Below are 21,929 nucleotides of genomic sequence, written 5' to 3'. Positions count from 1 at the left end.
GCAAGTCCGAGGAAGAAATTTCAGAGTCCATATTTACCTATACATCATTAAATTTATGTAACTTATAATTTACTTTCATTTGTTGCATTGAATGAATAAAGACTATGTGTATTAATATATGTTTTATTTTTCCTCCATAAACTGTCATATAGTCATATATGAGTATTTCAACACAATACCAGACTGATAGATTACTGGTAGATTACAATAACTTTTACAAATACTCACTACTGAATAAACCATCTGTTACAATAAATAGAAATTAGAATGTGCTGCAAGTCACAGCTGTAACCGAAATTTAACAAACTCATTGCCGCTTGTCATAAAGGAGGAAACATGAGGAATTGCGTAAAAACAAGAGTCTAACCGCAACGGAAAATAATTGTTGGTTCGAAATGTTTTATGGGTATTTTATACAAACCCACATTTTTACTTAATACATTTGAGAATTTGCTTTATTTTTAGCTTTACGATCATTTTTTTAATTTATAAAAAAAGATAAACAAGAAACATAGCCAAGTCCCAGGACTTTGGCGATTAAATTCCGGATCGTTTTGTTAGTCCGGGACGTCGGGCTTGAGGATTTTTGAACCCCTGATTTAGTGCATGCACACTTGATTGCATGGATACATGGAAATTGACTTTTACAGGTACGGTGCCAGAAGTCTTCAGCTGTCTAAAATAGTGCCCTCCATCTGTAAACTCCTAGATGATCAAAATAGTCAGGTAAACGTCCAGAAGAAAATACGGAAATAAAAGTGTTATTGATATCAGTGTTAAACACCTCAGTTTATGTTAATTTTATGGAATGACATATGGTCATTGAGCATTTAAACCTATCTGCAATAATTGTTGGTGAAGGTTTAGATTATATGACCACTCTTTATTGCTAGAATAATATACATAGCCAGTTCTTAGTATTCAGGACATTAACAGAACTCAGTGTATTAGCAGTAAATGTTTTTGATGCAATCAGCTGTGAATTGCTTTGACATTAGAATTCTACATGATACATGTAACTTAACATACTTAATGGAGAAACTGTCTCTTAAACAAAGTTTGTCCATCTTATGCCCTTTTACAATACTATAAATTCTTAAAAGTTTTGACTGAAAGGTTAACATCAAAGAAGAGAGTGCAATGTCTTGTTGATGATTATAAATAATTCACAGAATTGGGGTTTTCTAGGTCATGTTTATGTTAATGAAGTATTAGCTTCTTATTTTATTGTTCTGATAGAAATTTATTGAATTAAAACCTATATCTGTCTGATTGTAATTGATGCAGTGCTCACCAATGAATTTTCCATGCTCTATAAATTTCACTTCAATGAGAAAAGGTCAGCTATAAATTTTGACATCTTGTTTGAAGTTTTGACCTGTTAATTTACAGTAGTATATAAAGTTATGCTTGTGATTCATTTTTGTGATGTAAATTTCTGTGAAATGTACGCTGTATATTACCACAGGTGAGAGAGACAGCTATAATGACCCTGGCAGAAGTGTACAGGCATGTGGGTGAAAGAGTGCGGCAGGATCTAGCTAAAAAAGGAATACCCCCACAGAGGTAAAAGAACTGAACAGAAAATTAAGCTAATTAAATACTGGATTAATTAAATAAAAACATGCAGAAAACTCAGAAATAGAAAAATTGGATTTTTGTCATTGCTATCTGAAAAGAAAGTCATTTTAAAACAGTTTGTTCTCAGATTTTCAGTTCTCCATCATATAAAATAAATGTTGCTCCAGTATTTGGAAATAAATCATAAAAAATTATATAAATGTGCTGCCTGAACACATGCATGCAGGAATTTGAAAGGGTTTATTTTCCAGTACATAACTCTGAAGAAGGAATATAATTTGTCTGAAGATTGGGCTAGATTTATACATGTACATATATTTTATTGGGAAATAAAGGATTTTCAGACTTGATTATTTTTTAAGAATTATTTGTTTTTATCTTTTATCCTGAACATTTTTTTAAAATTCTGTTTTGCAGACTTAATCAAATCTATGCAAAGTTTGATGAAGTAAAAAATTCTGGTGGTATGCTAGCTACGGCAGATTTTGGTGAGTACCGTAATAGATTTAATGATAAGACTCATTGGTCATATAGATAACCAGGCATTCTAATGGTTGTTTGTTCAAATCCCAGTTTTTCACCTTCTACTGTTTGTTGAGTGGTAAACGTGGATGTTCAACAGATTTTTCCAAGTTAATCTGGCTGAATGAGTACAATTTTAATGAAGAATCATCTTGAAGTGAGCTAGAGTTTCATGAGTTGTAAGGCTTTCCACAACTATTCAGTGAATTTAAGTATTGGCCATTTTAGTCTGTCTACAACACAGAGAGATTTTATTTGCAGGCAAAATTGCAAATGCAGGGCAGAAAAAATTGAAAGAGGTGTCTTAAATTAGTTTTAACAAAGAAGTATTTTAATCAACACAAGAACCATAATTTTGCTCAATTATTCACATTTTGCATTTGCTGGTATATACAGCATGTAAAATGGAGATACACAGAGTAACACATATGAAAGCATTTCAATGAATAAACATTCAGAAAATATTAACATTGAATTTACAAGTCTTTCTTGCTGTATAAGGTAAATCTCTCTGCGTGTTATTTGAAAATTTTCTAAGTCCAATTTTCATTTGTTTTTTATGTTACGAAAATTGTGGACAAAACATAAAGGGCATATAGATCTGATAGATAATCTACCATACATTAGATGTGCTAAGCTGTAAAAAAAAGATTACACAGCTGTGTTTGTAACATTTGACTAGACCAAAGGGACAAGGACATTAGCATAGACAAGATTATTCCACATTTGAAATACATAACAGGTACTTAAGTTTTATCTTTTACCTGTTTCAGCTGATTACTACTTATCTGTCTAACATAATGTTTTTCATGTGACAAAACTGAAGAAAAAACTTGCATTTTCTGGGTGGCACATAGACCTCATTTTTCACTAACAACTACCCATTTTGTGAAAATGAGCATTCATATGGGGAGATAAATTCTATGCATGTATTAAAACTTTCCATTGATAAAAGGGATGAAAACATTAAATTTTTAATGCATAAAAGCTTTGATAATGTCAGGGTCTGGTTCATTACCCCTGTAGGTTAAGTACTAGATCTAAACCTAGCCTAATGCTATTCAGGTAGAGCTGTGTTGTGTATTGAATACAACTTGGCCATCTGTCACACCTGCTACAGATTTTGTGTGCAGTCTCAACAATTGACTCATTCACTGGAAAGTTTTGTCAATATAAGAAAATCATTAATGCAACCTCAGTGTAATGTGTCTAGAAACTCACTCCATTAATCAAATATGCAGAAAATTATCCCCATTTCGATTCCCAGGTGTCAAGTACAGCTGGTCAGAAAGGGTTATTCCCCTTTCCACATTGTGCTGCATGGTATTGCTCCAAGGCATTTTCTAAATGATTAGAATTCAGTAATCCTCTTCGGTAAACACAAATGTTGGTATTTATCTGTATAGAGACAACAAAAGGGTTACAGTAAGAATAATGTAGGTATGTTTTTGCAGGTTACTTAACGAGATTTCTCTGTCTTGGTACTGTATCCATGATTACAGCTTTAATCTTTTTACATGTTCTTTGGGTGAAATGTAAATCCTATGTAAATTCAAGGAACAGCTGACAGGGTTTAATGATTAAATGATCTTAATGTCTAGAACTCTGACTCAAGGGTGACCCATATTGTCCCTCCAAATGACCTACATTTTTTAATGGAGGGTATGTAAAATACATTTTCAGGTGTTCTTTTGTTTGTGGAGTAAACAAATTTCCATTATTTGAAGGAAGTTGGTTTAATAAACAACAAAAATAACAGATGTGCAAATAAATGTAGATTTATGGAGACACTTGGTCTGTATTTTGATTGATTTTTTTTTCTTCTAAATTTTCATTTGGTGATTAAATCTTTTAAAGAGCCAACAAAAATTTAAAGCAAAGTCATCCTCTTGTTGAAAAAGGAGTTGGATATGATAGAAAAATTAATGAGGTGTTCTGAAGGCATATGTTATTAAAAAAAAAAAACAGCAAATTTTAGTTTGCTTTTTTTTTAATTCAAAAATATGTTTAAACTTTAATCTAGTTCAATGTAGAGCTCAGACAATCTTAACCAAAATTAAGTTTTTTTCACCAAAATAAGATTATCTCCCTGGTTCTTCAGAGCCTCTGTTTATTTTCCTCTGAGTTGTTGTTTGGGAGGCAAAAATTTTGTATTGTGCACTGAATACATTTATTTCTTAACTGCCTTTACAATACAGAGTCTGCCAAGTCCTAGATTGAAATCTTCAAACTTGATCCTCATGCATAAACAGCCTCTCTACTCGGGGCAGATAAACTTTCACTTTGATAATAATGAGATTCATTGTAACTTGACACAAAGAGATAGAGACATTGTGCCTTGCTGGTATAATGGTGACCTTGGTGGAAAACTTCAAAGGAGGAGGCCTGCAAATTTATGTATGAATCTTCAAAATTGCTAGATTACATTGTGTCGACCAATGAATGGACATAACCTAAGAGACCACAATAGACCTAAGTTCAAATCCCTACCAGGCTGTAATTAACAATCTCCTTAAGTGCTAATTAATGACCGGTGGTTTTATGTTGGAAGTTTACATGTGGAAATGACAGTTGAATAAGTGGTGCTTGGGGGTCTTAAGTATGTAAAATGTAGAATTTAAATTTCAAGTGTGGAAATCAGACAAGCGTTAAATTGTCCATAGAAAAAAAAATTGGGCACAAATTGTACCAATTATATGTATTTTTTGGTACACCTGTATATCTAAGTAGAGATTTGAGGCTGATAGTGCACACCTGCATTGTTGACCCTTGAGGTGTAAACAATCAGAGAAATAACTGTTTAGACTGTGAAATTAAATGATAATAAAGATCCAAATCTCTTGCTTAATTGTCAAGGATAAAGACCAACAAAAGATGTAATTGACAGTTTATTAAAGGGTGGAATTTGAATGTAGGTAGGTTTGGCTCGTTTATGAAGGTCTTTGCGGGCAGTGCTTAATGACATTGCAAGGGGGTTTTAGAGTATTAGGTGGTGGACTTACTTGTTATATATATTAAGCCATCGGGGCCAGGTCAGTTTGTTTTTCCCTGCTGAGTGACATGAGTGAAATCCCCATAACTGTGTTACCAGTACCAAAAACATGAAGATCGAAGGAGAAATGGAACCAGGCAGCAATTTTTGTAGTTCAAACACATAAATTACGAGAGAGTTATAATAACTTATTACCGACTTAAATTTTTTTTTATAGTGTTTTTAAAAGTAAATAATAATAGAATTTCTTGTTGTATTGAATATTAGGAATTTTTCATATTAAGATAAGTATTGTTCCCTAAACTAAAATATATTTTAAATCAGCATGATCAGAAAAATTGCATCAAAAATTTTCATTTGATTTGCTACAATGAGAGGGAAAATCCTATTCTTAATTTCATCCTGTTCATGATCCAAACGACCTCATTTTCTGCCCAGCTACCAAAGTACATAAAAATGATAAAGGGACATCCAGAATAGTCTCAAATCAATCAAGCTGGGTAAACATATGTATCTTTTCCTGAGCTATAAATTTCTGTACTACTTGTAAAAACCTAATGATAGTGGGGGCTATAAGTTGCCAACTCCAGAACAAGAATTCGCTGATCAAGGAGAAATGACCCACTAATCAAGAGGGTTTTTGCCAACCCTCAATTCTGTGGTCTGTCACATAATGCTTGATTTATGGTGTATGTCTCGTGAAAATCAAATGATATATGCCAGGTTTGGTAGGTTTTATTTTCACTGCCCCCATCAGCTGTGTTTCAGAGAAATTTGGGATACCATACTAGTATTATATATGGAACTCTCTTTCATTTGATCATTGTCAATAAATAACAATGCAAGTCAGAGTGTATTGGCTTGTCAAATTGTCTTTGATAAAGCTTGGGAGTTAAAAGTACAAAAAAAAAAATCAATTGAAAATTTAAATGCATTGTTTGAATTTACTTTCTTTCCATGAAAAGTTCAAGGTATTTTCTTAAATCTTTTGTCTACTAAATATATGAGCTGAAAGTGAAATGTAAAGGTTTATTTGGCCACAATATTATTTATGTTAAAAGGTTGTAATGTGTACTTTGTGGAAATGCCCTTTCATGTAGCTTTCATTTTCTTATTGTCTAATTGCAATTGAACAAATAAGCACACTCACACAGGTACTTACTAAATTTCATTAAACAGGCACGGCCTTTTATGATTAGCAGGCTCAGACAAGGAATTTTTTTAATAGGGATTTTTCAATAAAGTTTTTCCTTTTGATGAAATCAGATTTCTCTTCCTTTTTGTAATAAAATTTTGGTTTCAGTCCTGTCATTCTATTATTATTTTGGAAGCCACCCAAACTTGAAAGGGAATCTGTGTAAACATTTATGACACTTATAATTATTGAGATATATAGAAAGTGCTATTTGTTTGAGGTTGAGATCGGCTTTATGAGGTCATCTGATTTGCTCGTCAAAATGCCTCCAGGAATATAAATAAGAAATATGACTTCTTTTCTCTGACGATATTTGATCAGAAGTAGAAATTGATTTGATTAAATTTGACATATTTGGACTGACTGTTCTTGTGGTTTCCATTTCTATTTTTTGACTTTAAAAATATGTCATCATTTGTACTTAACAATTGTACTTATCATACTTCTTTAAGAAAATAATTTACACACATATATCATGTATATGTTAATTGAAAGTTTGAAAGAAAGAAAACTTTATTGTATGAAGTTTTTTCTCCCAATATCTGATTGAAGATCCAGGAGATAGCTGGTGTACTTGTGTTGTATGGAGATTCAATTTCTTTCAACTGATTAAACTTGATAAGGGATTTATTTTAAGAACCAATTTTGTCACTTCTAACGTAGTGATAATAGAGGGATTACCACTATCAGCAGTTCTATGGAGCCTGTGTCAGGGAGATTTTTGCTGACAAATTTAAAATAGATTCAGATGGAAAAATATAATGCATGTATAAATAAGATTTTTTTTAAAGACAGAAGATTAAATTAAAAAAAAAAAATTCTTCACAAGTGCAATTAATTTGATAGGTTATTAGAGTCACAGATGACTGAGTGTGCCAGAATTGACCAGTGAGGTATTAGTGTGGGCCCGAAATTACAATAAACCAGTGAATGTTACGAGGCTAGACCAGTCACTATACAGTGAATAGTCAATGTTTGTTTACCTAACGAAAACATATAGATAATATGATATTTATCTGTATATATCTCTTTTTTGAATTAAATGGAATATACTAAGGTTGTAGAATCGGGTTTTTATTCGTTACAATGTGAAGTGGGCAAGATTCCAAATTAAATGCTAAGAAGACGGGATTTAAAAGTCCGAGAGGACTACGAGCGGTTTGGACCTAATGCCGCTCTGCTCTGATACTTTATTGACTGATTAACATACGAGGGACATTTTTCTGCCATGTGCACTTGTTTTTCTTCCTGCAGATGAAAGCAATTGTTACATAAGCAAGGGAGTACCAAAAAACGCCAGTTTGTGAAGAAAAGAGACGGGTTACCCAAATCTGGTTAAGGACTGTGTGATGCATAATTTATGTTGTAACACATAACATTTGGTGTGATAAATTCTTTTTAGCTCCGTAAATATAGTTGCCTGAAGGTCTCTTTTTACCAGAGCTGATTTAGACAACTTTAGGGAACACTGGGCTAAGTGACAGGTGAACTTGCTACCACAAGTGTTAGATTTAGGAATTTAATGTCATTTCTTTATTATTGTGCATCTTTTTTTGGAGGGATGATAAAAAAAAAGGAAATGAAATGAAATTTGGGATGGCATGAATGGAAGTTCCACTCTATTAAGTGCAAAATTTCAATGATAAAGAAATTAAACAAAGTATGAGTGGTGTTCAGAATCGAAGAAGCATGACGTGATCAAAAGAATGCTATGGTATTTATGAAATGTGTAGTTTGTAATTAATATGGAAAGTTTATCTGAGAAGTGTGACTCTTTGTATCCAATGAGAGGAAGACGGCCTTCATCAAAATAATTTACATTCGTGTTAAGTAAATTATCAAGACTGCAAAGGGAAAACATGAATACTATGAGCTGAAAATTTTGTGTGCATGCTTTAAAACAGTGGGAAATTGCAACTGCTATTTGTTATTTCTGTATTACTACAATTAAGGAAAGAATAATCAATGAAGGAAGCTATATTTGTGTTGACTGGTGTACAAAAATCAACAAACATGGAGACTCTGGTGCTTCTGGTCAATGCAACTTGACACAAGGTCCTGCCATGTGAAAATATTATCTTTCCTTTTTGGGAATTTATAGCAAAGGAATTTATTGTGGGGTTACTGTAGCCCAAAAGCTATGAGTGAGAGTCCTCCATTGAATGGGGATCTAGATGCAGAACTATGGTCCTCCCCTCTCATGCATTACACCTCTCCCTTTGATGACTACAAAGATCTGTTCGATCAAATTCCTGCTAGCACCAATGTGTTCCAGTTTCCAGACGTGTTCAATAAATCTACCTCAGGTTCCGCCAAACTACCCGTGCCTCAAAGATCCCCCACTCTTCCCACCTCACCACTGTGTCAGGATACCACTCCATGTAAGTGCAAGGTCATTTGGGAAGAAAATTCAGAGGTGGATCTAGAAATTAAATTGTTTTGCTGAATTTTATTATAAAGGTGATCATGGTGATTAAAGAGATTAGATTATTTAATACTAGCTGTGAAGAGGGTCATCATATCTTTGCACAGCTGCATATGTTGCTGCAAAATGCAACTATACTGCAGGTAATCTTAGATATCTTTAATCAGCATTTGTTGATTTTCTCCCCTTTATTATACATTCCACAATATGCTGCACCAAGTATAAACTGTCATTATAAATAATAAGGTAAACAATAAATAGAGATTAGATTGAAAGTCAGAGGTCATCCATTGGGTGTGGATCGTGTTGTTTTGTTTGTCCTAGGGGTGTGTCGGTGGATTTAACTGACCAGTCCAATGATCCGAACAGATATAAATTAGTAAGATATTATCATAACTCACTGTCCTTCAGCATGTGATGGTTAGTATTTGTGTGTACACATTGAGTCACACTGGCTATATACTAGGACACAGAGTTCATTTTGTTTATAATTTCTTCAGATTACTTACAATGCAGTCAGATACGGTTGGGATGAATAGATGGGTCTTGGATTTCATCTTGAAAGAAATTTTTAGTTTTTGTAGGCAAACTAAAGAGATGTAGCTCAAAAGATGATTGCATAATCAAGATAATATATAAGTTTCAGGGGGTGCATGTTAGAATGATTTATTTTTAATTGGCAAGTAAATAAAACAGAATGTACAAAAGAGTACAAACATATGTTTCAGTTATAGAGGTAGACTTTGTGAATTTTTGGCAATAATAAGTTTTGCAAGTTGGGTTGTATAGTTTAAAAAGGTGGATTTGGTAAAGGTACAACTTGAAAATTAACTAGCATACAAGTTGCTGCAATCTGAAGACGTTTGAATGCATTTTATTCTTCTTCAACAAAATTTTAATGAGTGTCTCTTTATTTTGGTATGACTCAATTGAAAAAAAAAACAAGATTCATGTTCAAACAAAACCAGAAAATCACAAAGATTTGGGTATTGAACTGTTGATAGGTTTTAATCACTGTGATTGTTTGGAAGACAATGTAATGAAATAGGGGGATCGGGTAACTCATTACCTCCCATTAGAGAGTGGCCAGGGTGTTTCATTGGTGTAGTTTGTTCTCAGGGGAGGTCATGTATCAAGGAGGGTGGAGCTCATTTTGGTACTAACTTATTCAGTGTATCAGGTAGTCAGTCCAAAGTTCTGTTTTGTGCCGAGAGTTTCCATCATGGCAAAATAAAATATTCATAAAACGGGCTGAAATTCAAGACACTTGATGATGTGTACTGGGTGCATGTTACATACAAATTTAACAGTGATGATGAAGGTATTTAAAAACTTGTTCAACAGTAGCAGTATAGTGGTTGTTTGGAAAGTAAAGAAAACTTCTTGTATTTGCGTGGATTTGATTAAATGGGGGCTCTGGGGGTGTGCAAACTTCTCGCTGAAAAATTTGTTGGCCAAAGTTCTTGGCGTATTTGACAGACTTCTTGAAAGTGGAATATTTGTAAGAATTATTAGATTCTGTTTGTTCAATTCGATATACATTTCTTAAACTTCTTTGCACATCAAGTGTATACAGACATATTGGCCCTGAGAGGTCATTTTCCCCAGTGTGTGTTTTGATACACACTTGTTAAATAAGTACCCCCAAATCTTTAAGGGTATAAAAAAAAAAGAGGCACATAACCATGAAGTTCATAAGATCGTTCCTGGCTCATAATCTGCCTGTTTATCGCAATTCGATATATAACATTTAATATTGTCCATGGTTCTTGTCCCTGTATGGTCTTTGTTAGAGGAGCAGTGGTATAGAATTTCATGGAGATTGAGTTTCATTTTTTGGGTAGTTCACACTTGGGTGTTTTCTGTGAATATTGCCGTATTGGAAAACAGAGAGTTTGATATCTGATGTATATTGCTGATAAAAACCATTTACTTAGTTATTTACTGATGCGATATACATAAGTTTAAATCAATGGGGAATTCGCCATCTTGTAATTTAAATTTGAAGATTTGTTTATTTTACTTACCCTTATCACATTTGGCAATTGGGTTTTGAAATACAAGATCTTACAAACGACTTTCCGGCCACAGTTTGTCGATAAATTTCTCTGATCAGGGGTCAATGGGTGATTGAAATTTGCTAGGTTTGATGACAGAATTAAGTTCCTTTTTTTTTTCTTTAAAGATCCCAATTCTACCTTCAGCTATTTAATTTAAGGATTTTTTTCGTATGCAAATTTTGCTGCAGGAAAAGCCAGAATTTTAAATGAGAAGGCAGGCTTCAAAAGAAGATCAGAAAAGTTACGAAAATGAAAAGAAATCACCCATTTCTAGAATGACCAGGTTATTTGTTGATAAAGAACTTCTATAAACAAGCAGACCACATTTCAGTAGTCTTATTAAAACTCTTAGATCAGATAACACTGATTTTAGAGGGGCTTGGAGTGGCTTAAGTCAGTGTAAGAGTATTTTGGTTATATATTGTGGTTGAATTCTTACCATGCTTGGGATTTAGCTGAACGTTATTTGATGGCACTAAGGACAAGAGTTCCTAATTAAATTTAAATTTATTGATTTGTCTAGGGGTGCCATTAAATGCTTTCGAACTCAGGGTCTTTTTTTAGGGTACCTTAAGATGATATGGGATTCTTGAAGTGTTGACTTCCAAGATTATGTTGAAGTTGACTTTTAAAAGTAGAAATGTGTTTTCTGATAATATTTGCCATGATTTTATTTAATACAAGCTTTAACAAAAGTTATTTAGTATAAATGTTAAAACATTTTTCATCTTTTACTTTTTTTTATTTGACACTTATAAATGGGCTAAAAAATTAATTTGTAAAGTACCTACATGTATATTCTTTTGTCAATCAAATATATGCTAGGATGCCTTTTGTCAATCAAATCAATGTTTATAATTAATGTCAATGATTTTAAAAAGTTTTTCCTCTCCCAACGGAATTTTTGTCAAAATATTTTTGTTTAAACAATGTTTTTAAGTAACAAATGCAACATTTAAACCAGCTGTCATTTCTTAAATATGAGTGGCACCTGACTTAATCTGTCAAAATGGATCGGGTTTTATTTTTAAATTTGTGACATACTTTGTTAAAAGGGTCTTCCATGTATTATAATGGCACTTAAAGAAGCTATTTCATAACAATTCCAATCTGGTATTAAACTCAAGAGAAAGCTGGTTACATAAGGTATATATTTATTAAAAGGAGTAATCGGGGTGGCATTTTGTGAGATAATTTCGCTGGTCACATTAACAGTGACCGAAGAGTTTAGAGACCCAAAATTTCTATAGAATCTAAGCTGATCTGACTTATTCCTAAGTATTTTTGATTGTTCTCCAAACATTTTTATGAGATTAGCATTGACTCCAATTAGGGGTGGCCTTGCATGTGACCTAAAGTAGCTGTTTCATGCCATTGCTGACCAAACAGAATTTTTGAAAAATAAAATTTTATGAATTCCTGAAATTGTTCAGACACTTATTTTGGAAAATACAATGTTAATTAAGGTATGCAGATAAGGAAAGTCTTGGGCAGGCTAAGTTAAAAATATACTGACAGTTAACAAATATAGCACTAGCATATTGCATAACCTTGACCATGTTGTCCAAACACAAGGTGTACAGTTAGTATGGATTATGACATATTAGTATGTAATGGACATCAAGGAAGATTTATGCGGTGGCAAGTTTAGGTTGTGGTTGCGTTAGGACATACATCTTCATGGTGTAGCTCTAAGGTCATATGTCTTTGTGCAGTGTTGTGCAAAGTTACAAGACAAAAAAGGTGTCCAAACACACATACTATTCCTGGAAAACATGTTCTTAAGATCCACTCCCGAAATTGTTTTCTTTGTATTTTTTGAGGGGGGGGGGTGAGGATTTTTTTTATGGTTTTTACAGGTGCAGGGGATTGTCTGATAATTTATGATTAACGGGTCATAAGGGTTGGCAGTGTAACCCAAGGTTATTTGTTTATGGTCCACTGGGGTTTGCTGACCGGTTGAAAAGAGCTATAATTTGCACTGTCATGCCCATAAGTGGGAATGTCTGAGAACAACTTTTTCCTCATTAAAATCCCACAATAGTTCAGCAAGATGATAGAAAGAAATGATGATTGCAATTTCATGGAGTTTTGATTTACTGTTATTTCAGATTACCTTGTCATATTTTTACATTTTCATGTGAAATAAAAGAGATTACCTACATGTCAGTGCTTAAGTGACAAAAGTTGTTAAAATTGTGTGAAAAATGAAATAATAAAAATTTTTTTAAGGACAGAAGTACTTGTAATTTGTGGTAATTTAGTATTCTGAGAAAAAAAAATGCAGTAAAATTCTCAAATTACAGTTAGATTTTAAAAGATATTGGAAGAAAATGTTAAAATTAGTTTTTGTCTTGGCTCTATATATTATAAACCTTGATTGAATGCTTTTTGTGCACACCTCATTAGACCTGGTAGTAAACTGCTAGCATTGTTTTAGATTGTGAATTGATCTTTTCATTTTAAAGCAAGACCTTGCTGGCCTGAACTGTACCATCTTTTGATGTTTCCGATCTAAGCTTTTTAAGCCATAGATAAAGACAGATTGCAGTTGATTTGTCATTATCTTATCCCTTTGGCTCCAGTTGGTATTATGATTTGGTTTAAGGTGGTTATTTGATAAGTATTGAAATGATTACAGCTTTTGTTTTAAGGGCCATTTTGACCCAGAAAAAAACAAAAATTTACGATAAATTGTAGCGTAAATAAAATTCAGTCAAGATATGTTTGTAAAATTTCACACAACTGAAGTGACCAGGTAGCAGGTCTTACATAAGAACAGGAAGTTGATTTGTTTTCTATGATTGATATATGTGCCATATCAGTTTGAAGGTGTGAAGTTATTAATACAAAATTGCTTTTTATTACACAAAATTACAAAGATTGCAAATACTTGTACATGTATGTAAAGAAAACTTTTAATATTTCCCATTATCTAGGTGCAATGTTTTGTAAAACTGGCTTCAGGGATAGCTGCAGATCTGTAGCTCTCCGAAAAAATATATTGATAGACTGGAGAAGTGCCACCCATTGAAAAAACTGTATATTTATTGCGCACAAAAAAGTGCGCTCGGTCCTTGATTAATTCTTCCAAATTCTTAACTCAATTGCCAAAAAAGGAAAGATTTCAAAAAATTCCCTATCCTTAATCAAGTACTCTCGTAGTTGACATCTGAACGAAGCATATTGGACCGAATTATCTTTGAAACCAAAATGGCAGTATAAATAAGCGAAATGTTCGATGATTACAATATCAGGGTCAGGAGGACTATTAACAACAATTATGAGGAATGTTTGGATGTGGAAACAGTGAAAGAATATGTTAGGAACACTAAGTTAGTAATATTTTGAAATTACAGTTTTAAAAACATGGAGAAATAAATCGAGAATCGAGTGCACTTTTTTGTGCGCAATAAATGTACAGTTTTTTCAATGGGTGGCACTGTAGCTCTCCGGTCTATCAATATATTTTTTTCGGAGAGCTACAGATCTGCAGCTAGCTTCAGGGAATGCATTTTCTTTGAAATGGTCCAAGAATCATCTCATGACTTTGACAGAGATGTAAAATGAAAGGTTGTCAAAAAAACTGCTAAGCTAGGGAATATGCAATAACATATGTTATAGATGCTAATCAGGGAACGTTTCTCTCCTGGGAAATACCATCTGGTGTGGATCTTTCACATTGTTCTCTTTTTTTCTGGTGCACATTCCTACATTATTGTGAATACATGTTATCTTAAAATCACACCTTTATCACTCTCATGCGCCACATCCTCATAGACAAATTTGGCTGCAGCGGCAGTTTTCTCCTTCGTTTATAAATAACAAAAGAAATAGTTTGACAGGTAAAATTTTGTGCAGAATCTATAGCTCTTGGTATGCTTTCAATTAAAATGTAGATTTAGGAGACCAGCAGAGAAGAATTTTGTTCTCTGTGTTATTGAACAAGGAAACAGTGTTGCTGGTTGTGTTTCATTGTTCTTTTATCTGCACTAATAACAAGCTGTCAATTTTCTGTAAAGATGATCTGGGGGGAAAGTGCCAGTTTTTGGGGAGGGGGAAATAGACAAGGAGAAGGCCCATTATCACAGATTTAGCACATATTCCACTTCATTCTGTAACATATTTAGGTTGGCGAGAAAAAGGGTTATCTGATGCAAAATTCTTGTATGTGTTCAAAAAGCAGTGATTTTTGTTTGTTTGAACATCTTCAAGTGCGTTTTTGGAGCATCTTTTTGTAACTGTGTTTCATGTGAGGAAATGTATGTTCCTAGTTTTTTGGTGCTCTCGCTAGCTAGGAATGATTTTCTGTGACTCACAGTGAGAGTTTAGGAGAGAGTTTGGTTTGGGATTAATTAGAGGTGATAATGAATGGCCACACATCAGTTTTACCATGATTCGGAGCAGGCATAATGTCCACTCTGAAAAAGTCTTTTTTGCAAAAATGCAAAGAGTTTATTGGGTCTAGCAAAAAAGGTAAAAATTGTGATGAGAATCTTCTTTGGAAGAAAAGAAATTATTTGCAATTGACAGATCATTGCTTCATCTGTTTTAAAATTGTTTGAGATATTTTTGTTGATAATGTAAATGACACAAACATTCATTGTATTTTGATTTTATAATAATTTTAATATTTAATTTTGATGTTTAATTATTTTAGCTCCCAGTCACAGCAGTCACAGATCTGAAGATGACACAGACTTCGCCAAACCGTTGTCCACCAAGGTGCCCCAGGCCAAGCGGGCGTCTTCTTCAGCCTCTTCCACATCGGGGACCAGGAGAAGCATGCTCCCCGCCTCAAAGTCCGGCACAGGTGGGTATCGTGTGATTGGATGCATCAATCTGTCGCTATTTATATTGCTAAAATTTGCTAAACATATGTGTAGTTATTATGAGCTTCATATGATACCCCTCGTGTGTATGTTATATTTTATGGAGTAACAAGTTTCATGAGAATAAAGCTTAAAAAAAATTTGCGTAAATGTTCCAACATAGCTAAAGGCCTTTAGTAAAATTTGCTTCCAGCTACAGTTAGCATGTGCATTGTAAAGCAAAAAATATGTGCTATTTAAAAAAAAAATTGTATTAGAAATGAAGCAACTTGAAAATATTTCCTAATTATAGAATGGATTGTTGCGTATGATGGAACTTGGAGTAATAAAGTTATTGTTAGAGGTCTAGCTGTATAGATTCTGTATTTACCAGTACTATCATTGGTGCTAGTTTTCTGACCATACTGTTTGGGGTTTTGGTTAAGATGACTAACTGTATTTTACTGATATTAGCCTCCACTACCCTGAAGAGACGACGCTCGATCGCGGGCCCTCATACATCAGGTAACAGTGTCACTATTAGAGTTGCTTCCCCTAGTTGTCTTTCTGTACCAAACCATTGTTATGAGTAAGGGGGGGGGGGTGGGGCATGGAGGAATGGAATGCAGGGAGAATTTGGGTGTGGAAGGTGGGAGTTGATTTCTGAGATTTTCTTAGAATGGGGGAGTGGGAAGGGGGATCCGGATGTGAATCCTTTCACAATATTGCATTATCTTTTCACTTGAAGTCAACTTTCCCACTGTTATAGACCAAGGTAATGCAAGCCTACAGTTGCTGTTATTTTTAGGGTTAAGATTTGTCAACAGTGCTGTAATCCTCCTATTTCTATCCTGAGCTCTGTGTTTGTAAGACAGTGGTGAAAGTTGTTACATTCTAACAACATCAGAAAGAGAGGATGTTTACCTTTCAGGGGTAAACATACTTCAGGTTTTAAAAAATTTTTAGTCAGGCTTCAGCAAATAAAAGGGGAAAGATCAATATTTGGAAATAGTTCAAATACTTGTATTTTTCGCACAAATATTGTTACAGTAAGGGGGAGGGGAGGGAGATATTGAGTGTATTTTCTTTTAGAAATTGAAGGTTTATTTCCAATATATTGGCAGCTATTTTTGGATTTGTTAAATTTGTTGGGTAAAATGAATAAATAAGCTTTGTTAGCCCCTGTGGAGACCAGTAATTACATCCTTATTTATGTGAGGCTTTGAATGTTGATTTTTTTACAGGCTTCATCAGCTAAATTATAGGGTCGGTAGTAAATTTATGAGAGCATTTGGACATTTGTCAATTTCTCTGATTTTTGACCCCCATGTGAAAGGACATGGGTAGACATTAGGGTGATTTTGGTACAGAAAGATAGCTCCCTTTCATTTTGCATGTTTCCATGTGTTAAGCAAAGTCTGAGACCCCTTTGCAGATTTCTCCCCAAGACTGCATGCTGTAGTAGAGTTTTTAAGAATGGGTAGCTTCGCTTATACATGTTTACCTGATATCGTATACATGTTTTCCTATTTGTGTACCATCTAGATGTCAATTTAAAAGCACTGTGTAAATTTTCAAATTTTTTCAGTGTGGGAGAAATGTGCATTCATCAGTTTAAGTAATTTAAAATTTTGGAACACTTTCTGATGAAGAATTTCTCCATTGATTTGATGGCTTAGAAATAAATTAAAAAAAAAATTTTTTTAAATTAGAATGTGTATATATGAATACAATACCAAAAAAAAAAAATCAGTGAAGAAATTGGTGAAACTTTTTAAAGTATTTAGTGCACACTTTTCTCTATAAATGTAATGTAGAGCAGTATACATACTGTGTGACAGTATTGTGAATATTGTTGAATTGTTCAGTATTTTATGGCAAATAGTTACCGCCATGAGTGGACTTTTCAATCATTTCTGCACTACACCTGGTATATATTTATACGTTTTCTTGACATCATTATATAATAGGATGCACTCAATGGTATATGATCTGTTTTTGTGTAAAATGTAAATTATATGTAAATACTTCATTTTTCAGTACCTGTGTGGTATATGTATGATAAATTGTTAATTTGATCAATGGGTCTACCTCCACCTCTTTTAATGATCTATGAATTCCCCCATGAAATTTGAAAAGAGAAATAAATTTGTTCATTGAATGAAGTGATTATTCTATACTGGAACAAAGAAGGTCATCTAGCATGCTACATTTGCCAGAAATTTTTGCGCCATGTGTCACAGTTATTTTGTTGACGTTCAGGATTTTTAATTTATCGAAACTGGTTCTTCCTCTTGTTTGTTCACCTAAGCCAAAAGTTCATAAGCAGATTCTTATCAAATTTTTTATGGGCATATGTCTTTTAAAGTTACAATAAATGTGTGCAAGGTCACTGCAGGTTGCAGCTTTCATTTTACCACTTTTTTTTAAAGAAAAAGAAAAACTGGAGACCAACACTGTTGCTTTTCCAGCAAACTGAATTTTCTCCATCTCCATTTCACTTGTTATATATTTTATTGCATGAAGCTCTAGACTGAGTCTCGTATTTATTTAATTACAATTATGTGATGTTATTTCACATCAGTGTTAACTTTTTTTCACTGTTATATTTCTGAAAAAAAGTACATTAACAATAAGTCTAATCACAGTAGGCCTATAGTGATTGTATGTAGTCAAAAAATCAGAGTTCAAGGTCTTAACAACTGACTGTCAGAACTATTGCTTCCCAAGAAGTGATTGTCATTTGCAGTCACCAATATCATAACATGTGATCATCAGGTGCATAAAATAGTCTAATGTTAATCATTGTTTTTCCCTGTGTGGATGGCATTGCAACAACAATATTGACATTCCCCTTACTTTTGTAATTAGGTTCAAATTGCTAAATTAATTCAGGTGATTGTTGTGGCCAATGGGCCTTATGCTTTAAGGAATGTATGTTTGTGGGTTTTTTTCTCTCTTTTGCTGTGGTGTTTGTTTTTTTTTAGTATGAAATAGAAGTAATAGACATTGTGTATTGTTTTTGATTAAGTGTGTCACGAAGGAGCTTTTTCATAAGAGAGAACAGGATTTACACTTAAGCTTTTGCACCTGTGCACACTTGCACTCAACAACGCTGCATTTTATATCAGAGACTACATCTAAAATAAAATTTTTAAAAGAGCACAGTTGGTAAACATTCTCAATGAAACTATAAATATTGATGCTTGAAGTTATTCACATAAATTGAGTATCAATTTAAATTGCACACATGTACATGTTTTGTGAAGTATGAATTTTTTTTACATTAATTCTCTTCACTATAACCACTTAAATACTTCGTGCTTTCAGCAATGTTCAACAACGGAGTGATTGAAACTTTATTGACCAGCGGATAACTCTTAATTGCTTTCTCTTGCAGGCCAGTCTGGTGGTGTAGATGAAGAATTTTTCACCAAATCCTTTGAAGATGTTCCAAAAGTCCAGGTACTTGTTAAATTCCAAAGCTTAGTGCCATGCAATGTAAAATTTACTCATAGAATTGAATTAAAGGCTGAAAAGTGATTCAAATACAAGAAAATTTCATTGTTACACAAAAAAATAAAAGTACAGAATACTTAACTAGAATTAGTTGATTATAAATAAAAATTTCTCTTGTTACAGATTTATTCATCGAGAGATGTACAAGACCAGCTCGCCAAAGCTCAATCCATATTAAGTGATCTTAACACAAACTGGGAGAAACGCCGTGAAGCAGTAAGCTTAAAAGCAGGAGAAATAACTCCTATTTCTTTATAGAAATGTTCATGGATTTTTACATGTCATTGAATAATGAATAGAAGTGTAATATATGAAATTTAAATACCACCATAGTTGCAATGTGTTTACAACAGTAACTCAAAAGTAATCTGTGATAAATTTCAGTTGAGAAACATTCGAGCTGTGGTCGTAGCTGGTGGTATGGAGTACGACGATTTCCCACAAAGCATCAGGTCCCTGGACGTGTGCCTGATAAACGCCGTCAAAGACCTGAGGTCTCAGATCGTCCGCGAGGCCTGTATAACTCTAGCGTAAGGATGACTTTGTAATGCTAGATCAGAGTACAAATCTGTGTGTTGGAGATAATTTGCTGTCTTTTCATTAAATTTGAGCACAAGAAATAAATCGAGATATGTGTGGGGAACTGAAATTGCAGAGAAGGGAGGGGGTGGGGTAATCAGCTTTTTTGATAATTGTGTGTATAAGCAGTGCATTTTTTTAGGGATAGTACACCGTTAATGTAGGACTTTTTTGTTGTGTTTTGTAGATATTTGTCTCAGCAGATGGGTTCGAGGTTTGAACATCTGGCTGAGGTCCTTCTTCCACACTTAATTAACCTCATCCCTAACAGTGCCAAGGTCATGGCCTCCTCCGGAATCACCTGTATACAGTTCATCATTCAGGTAACCACCATCTCAAAGTAGGAAGTGTATGGATTCAAGTTGTTATTGAAATTTCTGTCATTTGGTTTTCATTTAGGAGAGGGGGGGGGGGTTGGTACTGGTATTGAAGATGTTGCAAAAGTTAAATTGCTTTGCCTTCATTTGCAGTCATATGAAAAATATTGAAAATCAGAATTAAGATTTTAGTTGGGATTAGAGGAAGTTTAAGAACTTTTGGAGATAATCTCAGTTCTTATGAGACTATATGTTTTTGATCTGAATTTCAGTATACCCAGTCATCTCGCCTTATACCCATTATCACCAGTAACTTATCCTCCAAGTCCAATATCATTCGAAGGTAAGTCAACCATCTAAATGGTAGGGTATGTTAAGACAGGTAGTGATCAAGTGTGTTTCGCACTCTCCTTTGACAAATAATGATTGTACACCTTTCTGGGGGTTAATTTGTAGAAATATCAAAGGCATCAATATATTTTATATCTGTATGTTAATCATTTTTTTTTCTTTCTTTTCAGGCAATGTTTTGAGTTTTTACACATAGCCCTACAGAACTGGAGTACCCATTCTTTAGAGAAACACATAGCACTTCTCCAGGACTCCATCAAGAGAGGAATCTCCGATGCCGATTCGGAGGCCAGGCTGCATGCACGCAGGTAAATAATCGCAATATACAGTGAAACCTGTCTAATCTGACATGCAGTGGGAGACGAATGTTATGTCAGAATAGTCAGGGTGTAGGATTGCACAATGTTAAAAAATATGGAAAGAGTAAAATGAGGGAAAAAAAATTATGTTGGAATTTACAGTGTGACGGGATTGTACAGGTGTCGGATGAGACAGTTTGAACTGTAGTAATACAGTTTAACTTAGATATCTCAAATATTGAAATCTTAAATACCATGGATATGTCGAAGTGGTTTGAATCTTTACCACTTAGAAGTAATCTATTCCAATATCTGGAATCCTTGGATATAAAAAAAAAGTCTCAAGTTTGAGGTAACAAAGTTTTACTGTATTAATACTCAAAGACAAAGGCATGAATCTTAAATTGCTTAGAAGAATGTTGTTTTATTAGAGAATAAGATTCAACATGTTAATGAATTTCATTTTAATTTTGTGAAGTTTCAAGCACTTTATGAAAATTTTTGATTCTTACTGATATTTTTAATGCATCATATTCTCTTTTCACACCTTCAGGTCCTACTGGGGATTTGCCGATCACTTCAAGGAACAGGCAGCCATGTTAATGAACTCTCTAGAGCCCAGAGAACAAAAACTTTTACATGATCAGTGTAGTGGTTCATCTAGTAACTCTGTAAATAGTGATTACGCAGGAAAGCCCCGCCCCCGATCTGCCAGTCAGGACCGGAGTACAGGGTTCGATTCTAGTACATTAGGGTGAGTGTTTACGAACACCTTTATTGCATAAAAATGAAAGAACACTTGGATGAGTTATTTGACACCCCTATGGAATAAAAATGAAAGTAAATTTTAGAGAACATATTTTTTTTTACTTTTAAGGTATAAAAATGAAAGTATATTATAGTGAATATTTGAACACCTTTAAAGTAATATACTCCGTATGGATGCCGATTTGTATGTGAAACAAAATGATTAAATGATTTGAAACACATAAAGTGTAATGAAAAAATAATATTTCCACAAAATTTAACTATAAAACTCGTTGTAATAACAGAACAATAAAGCAATATCTGCAATCAAGAATTCAGTCTTTTCATGAATATTGATAAAGGAAGTGCGTAAACAGTAGGTCTAAATATAGACACGTATGTCCATGGGAAATTATAGACAACGAGGCACGTTTCATTTTGACAACGATTATTTATAAAAGGTTAATATGCGTCATAACAGAGTATAGATTTTTGATACTGATTACATTTAAAGATAAGTTATATTAATTA

General features: G+C 33.6%; 1 protein-coding gene across 1 annotated transcript in view; it reads left to right on the top strand.

Moving 5' to 3' along the window:
* LOC134235612 (CLIP-associating protein 1-like) overlaps positions 1-21,929 on the top strand; it is a 53,560-nt gene that overhangs the window by 6,776 nt on the left and 24,855 nt on the right. Inside the window, 12 exon segments of the mRNA XM_062717747.1 lie at positions 651-726; positions 1,469-1,566; positions 1,999-2,069; positions 15,436-15,588; positions 16,061-16,111; positions 18,987-19,051; positions 19,229-19,321; positions 19,490-19,635; positions 19,872-20,007; positions 20,274-20,344; positions 20,523-20,660; positions 21,205-21,405. Of these exon segments, the coding sequence (XP_062573731.1) occupies positions 651-726; positions 1,469-1,566; positions 1,999-2,069; positions 15,436-15,588; positions 16,061-16,111; positions 18,987-19,051; positions 19,229-19,321; positions 19,490-19,635; positions 19,872-20,007; positions 20,274-20,344; positions 20,523-20,660; positions 21,205-21,405 (1,299 nt within the window).

This window comes from Saccostrea cucullata, unplaced genomic scaffold, assembly GCF_032062105.1.
Source record: "Saccostrea cucullata isolate Sc308-1 unplaced genomic scaffold, CSIRO_AGI_Scuc_v1 ctg309, whole genome shotgun sequence".
In the NCBI taxonomy this organism is placed as follows: Eukaryota; Metazoa; Mollusca; class Bivalvia; order Ostreida; family Ostreidae; genus Saccostrea; species Saccostrea cuccullata.
Note: the sequence above shows the minus strand (reverse complement) of the source record. Positions and strands in the feature narration are given on the sequence as shown.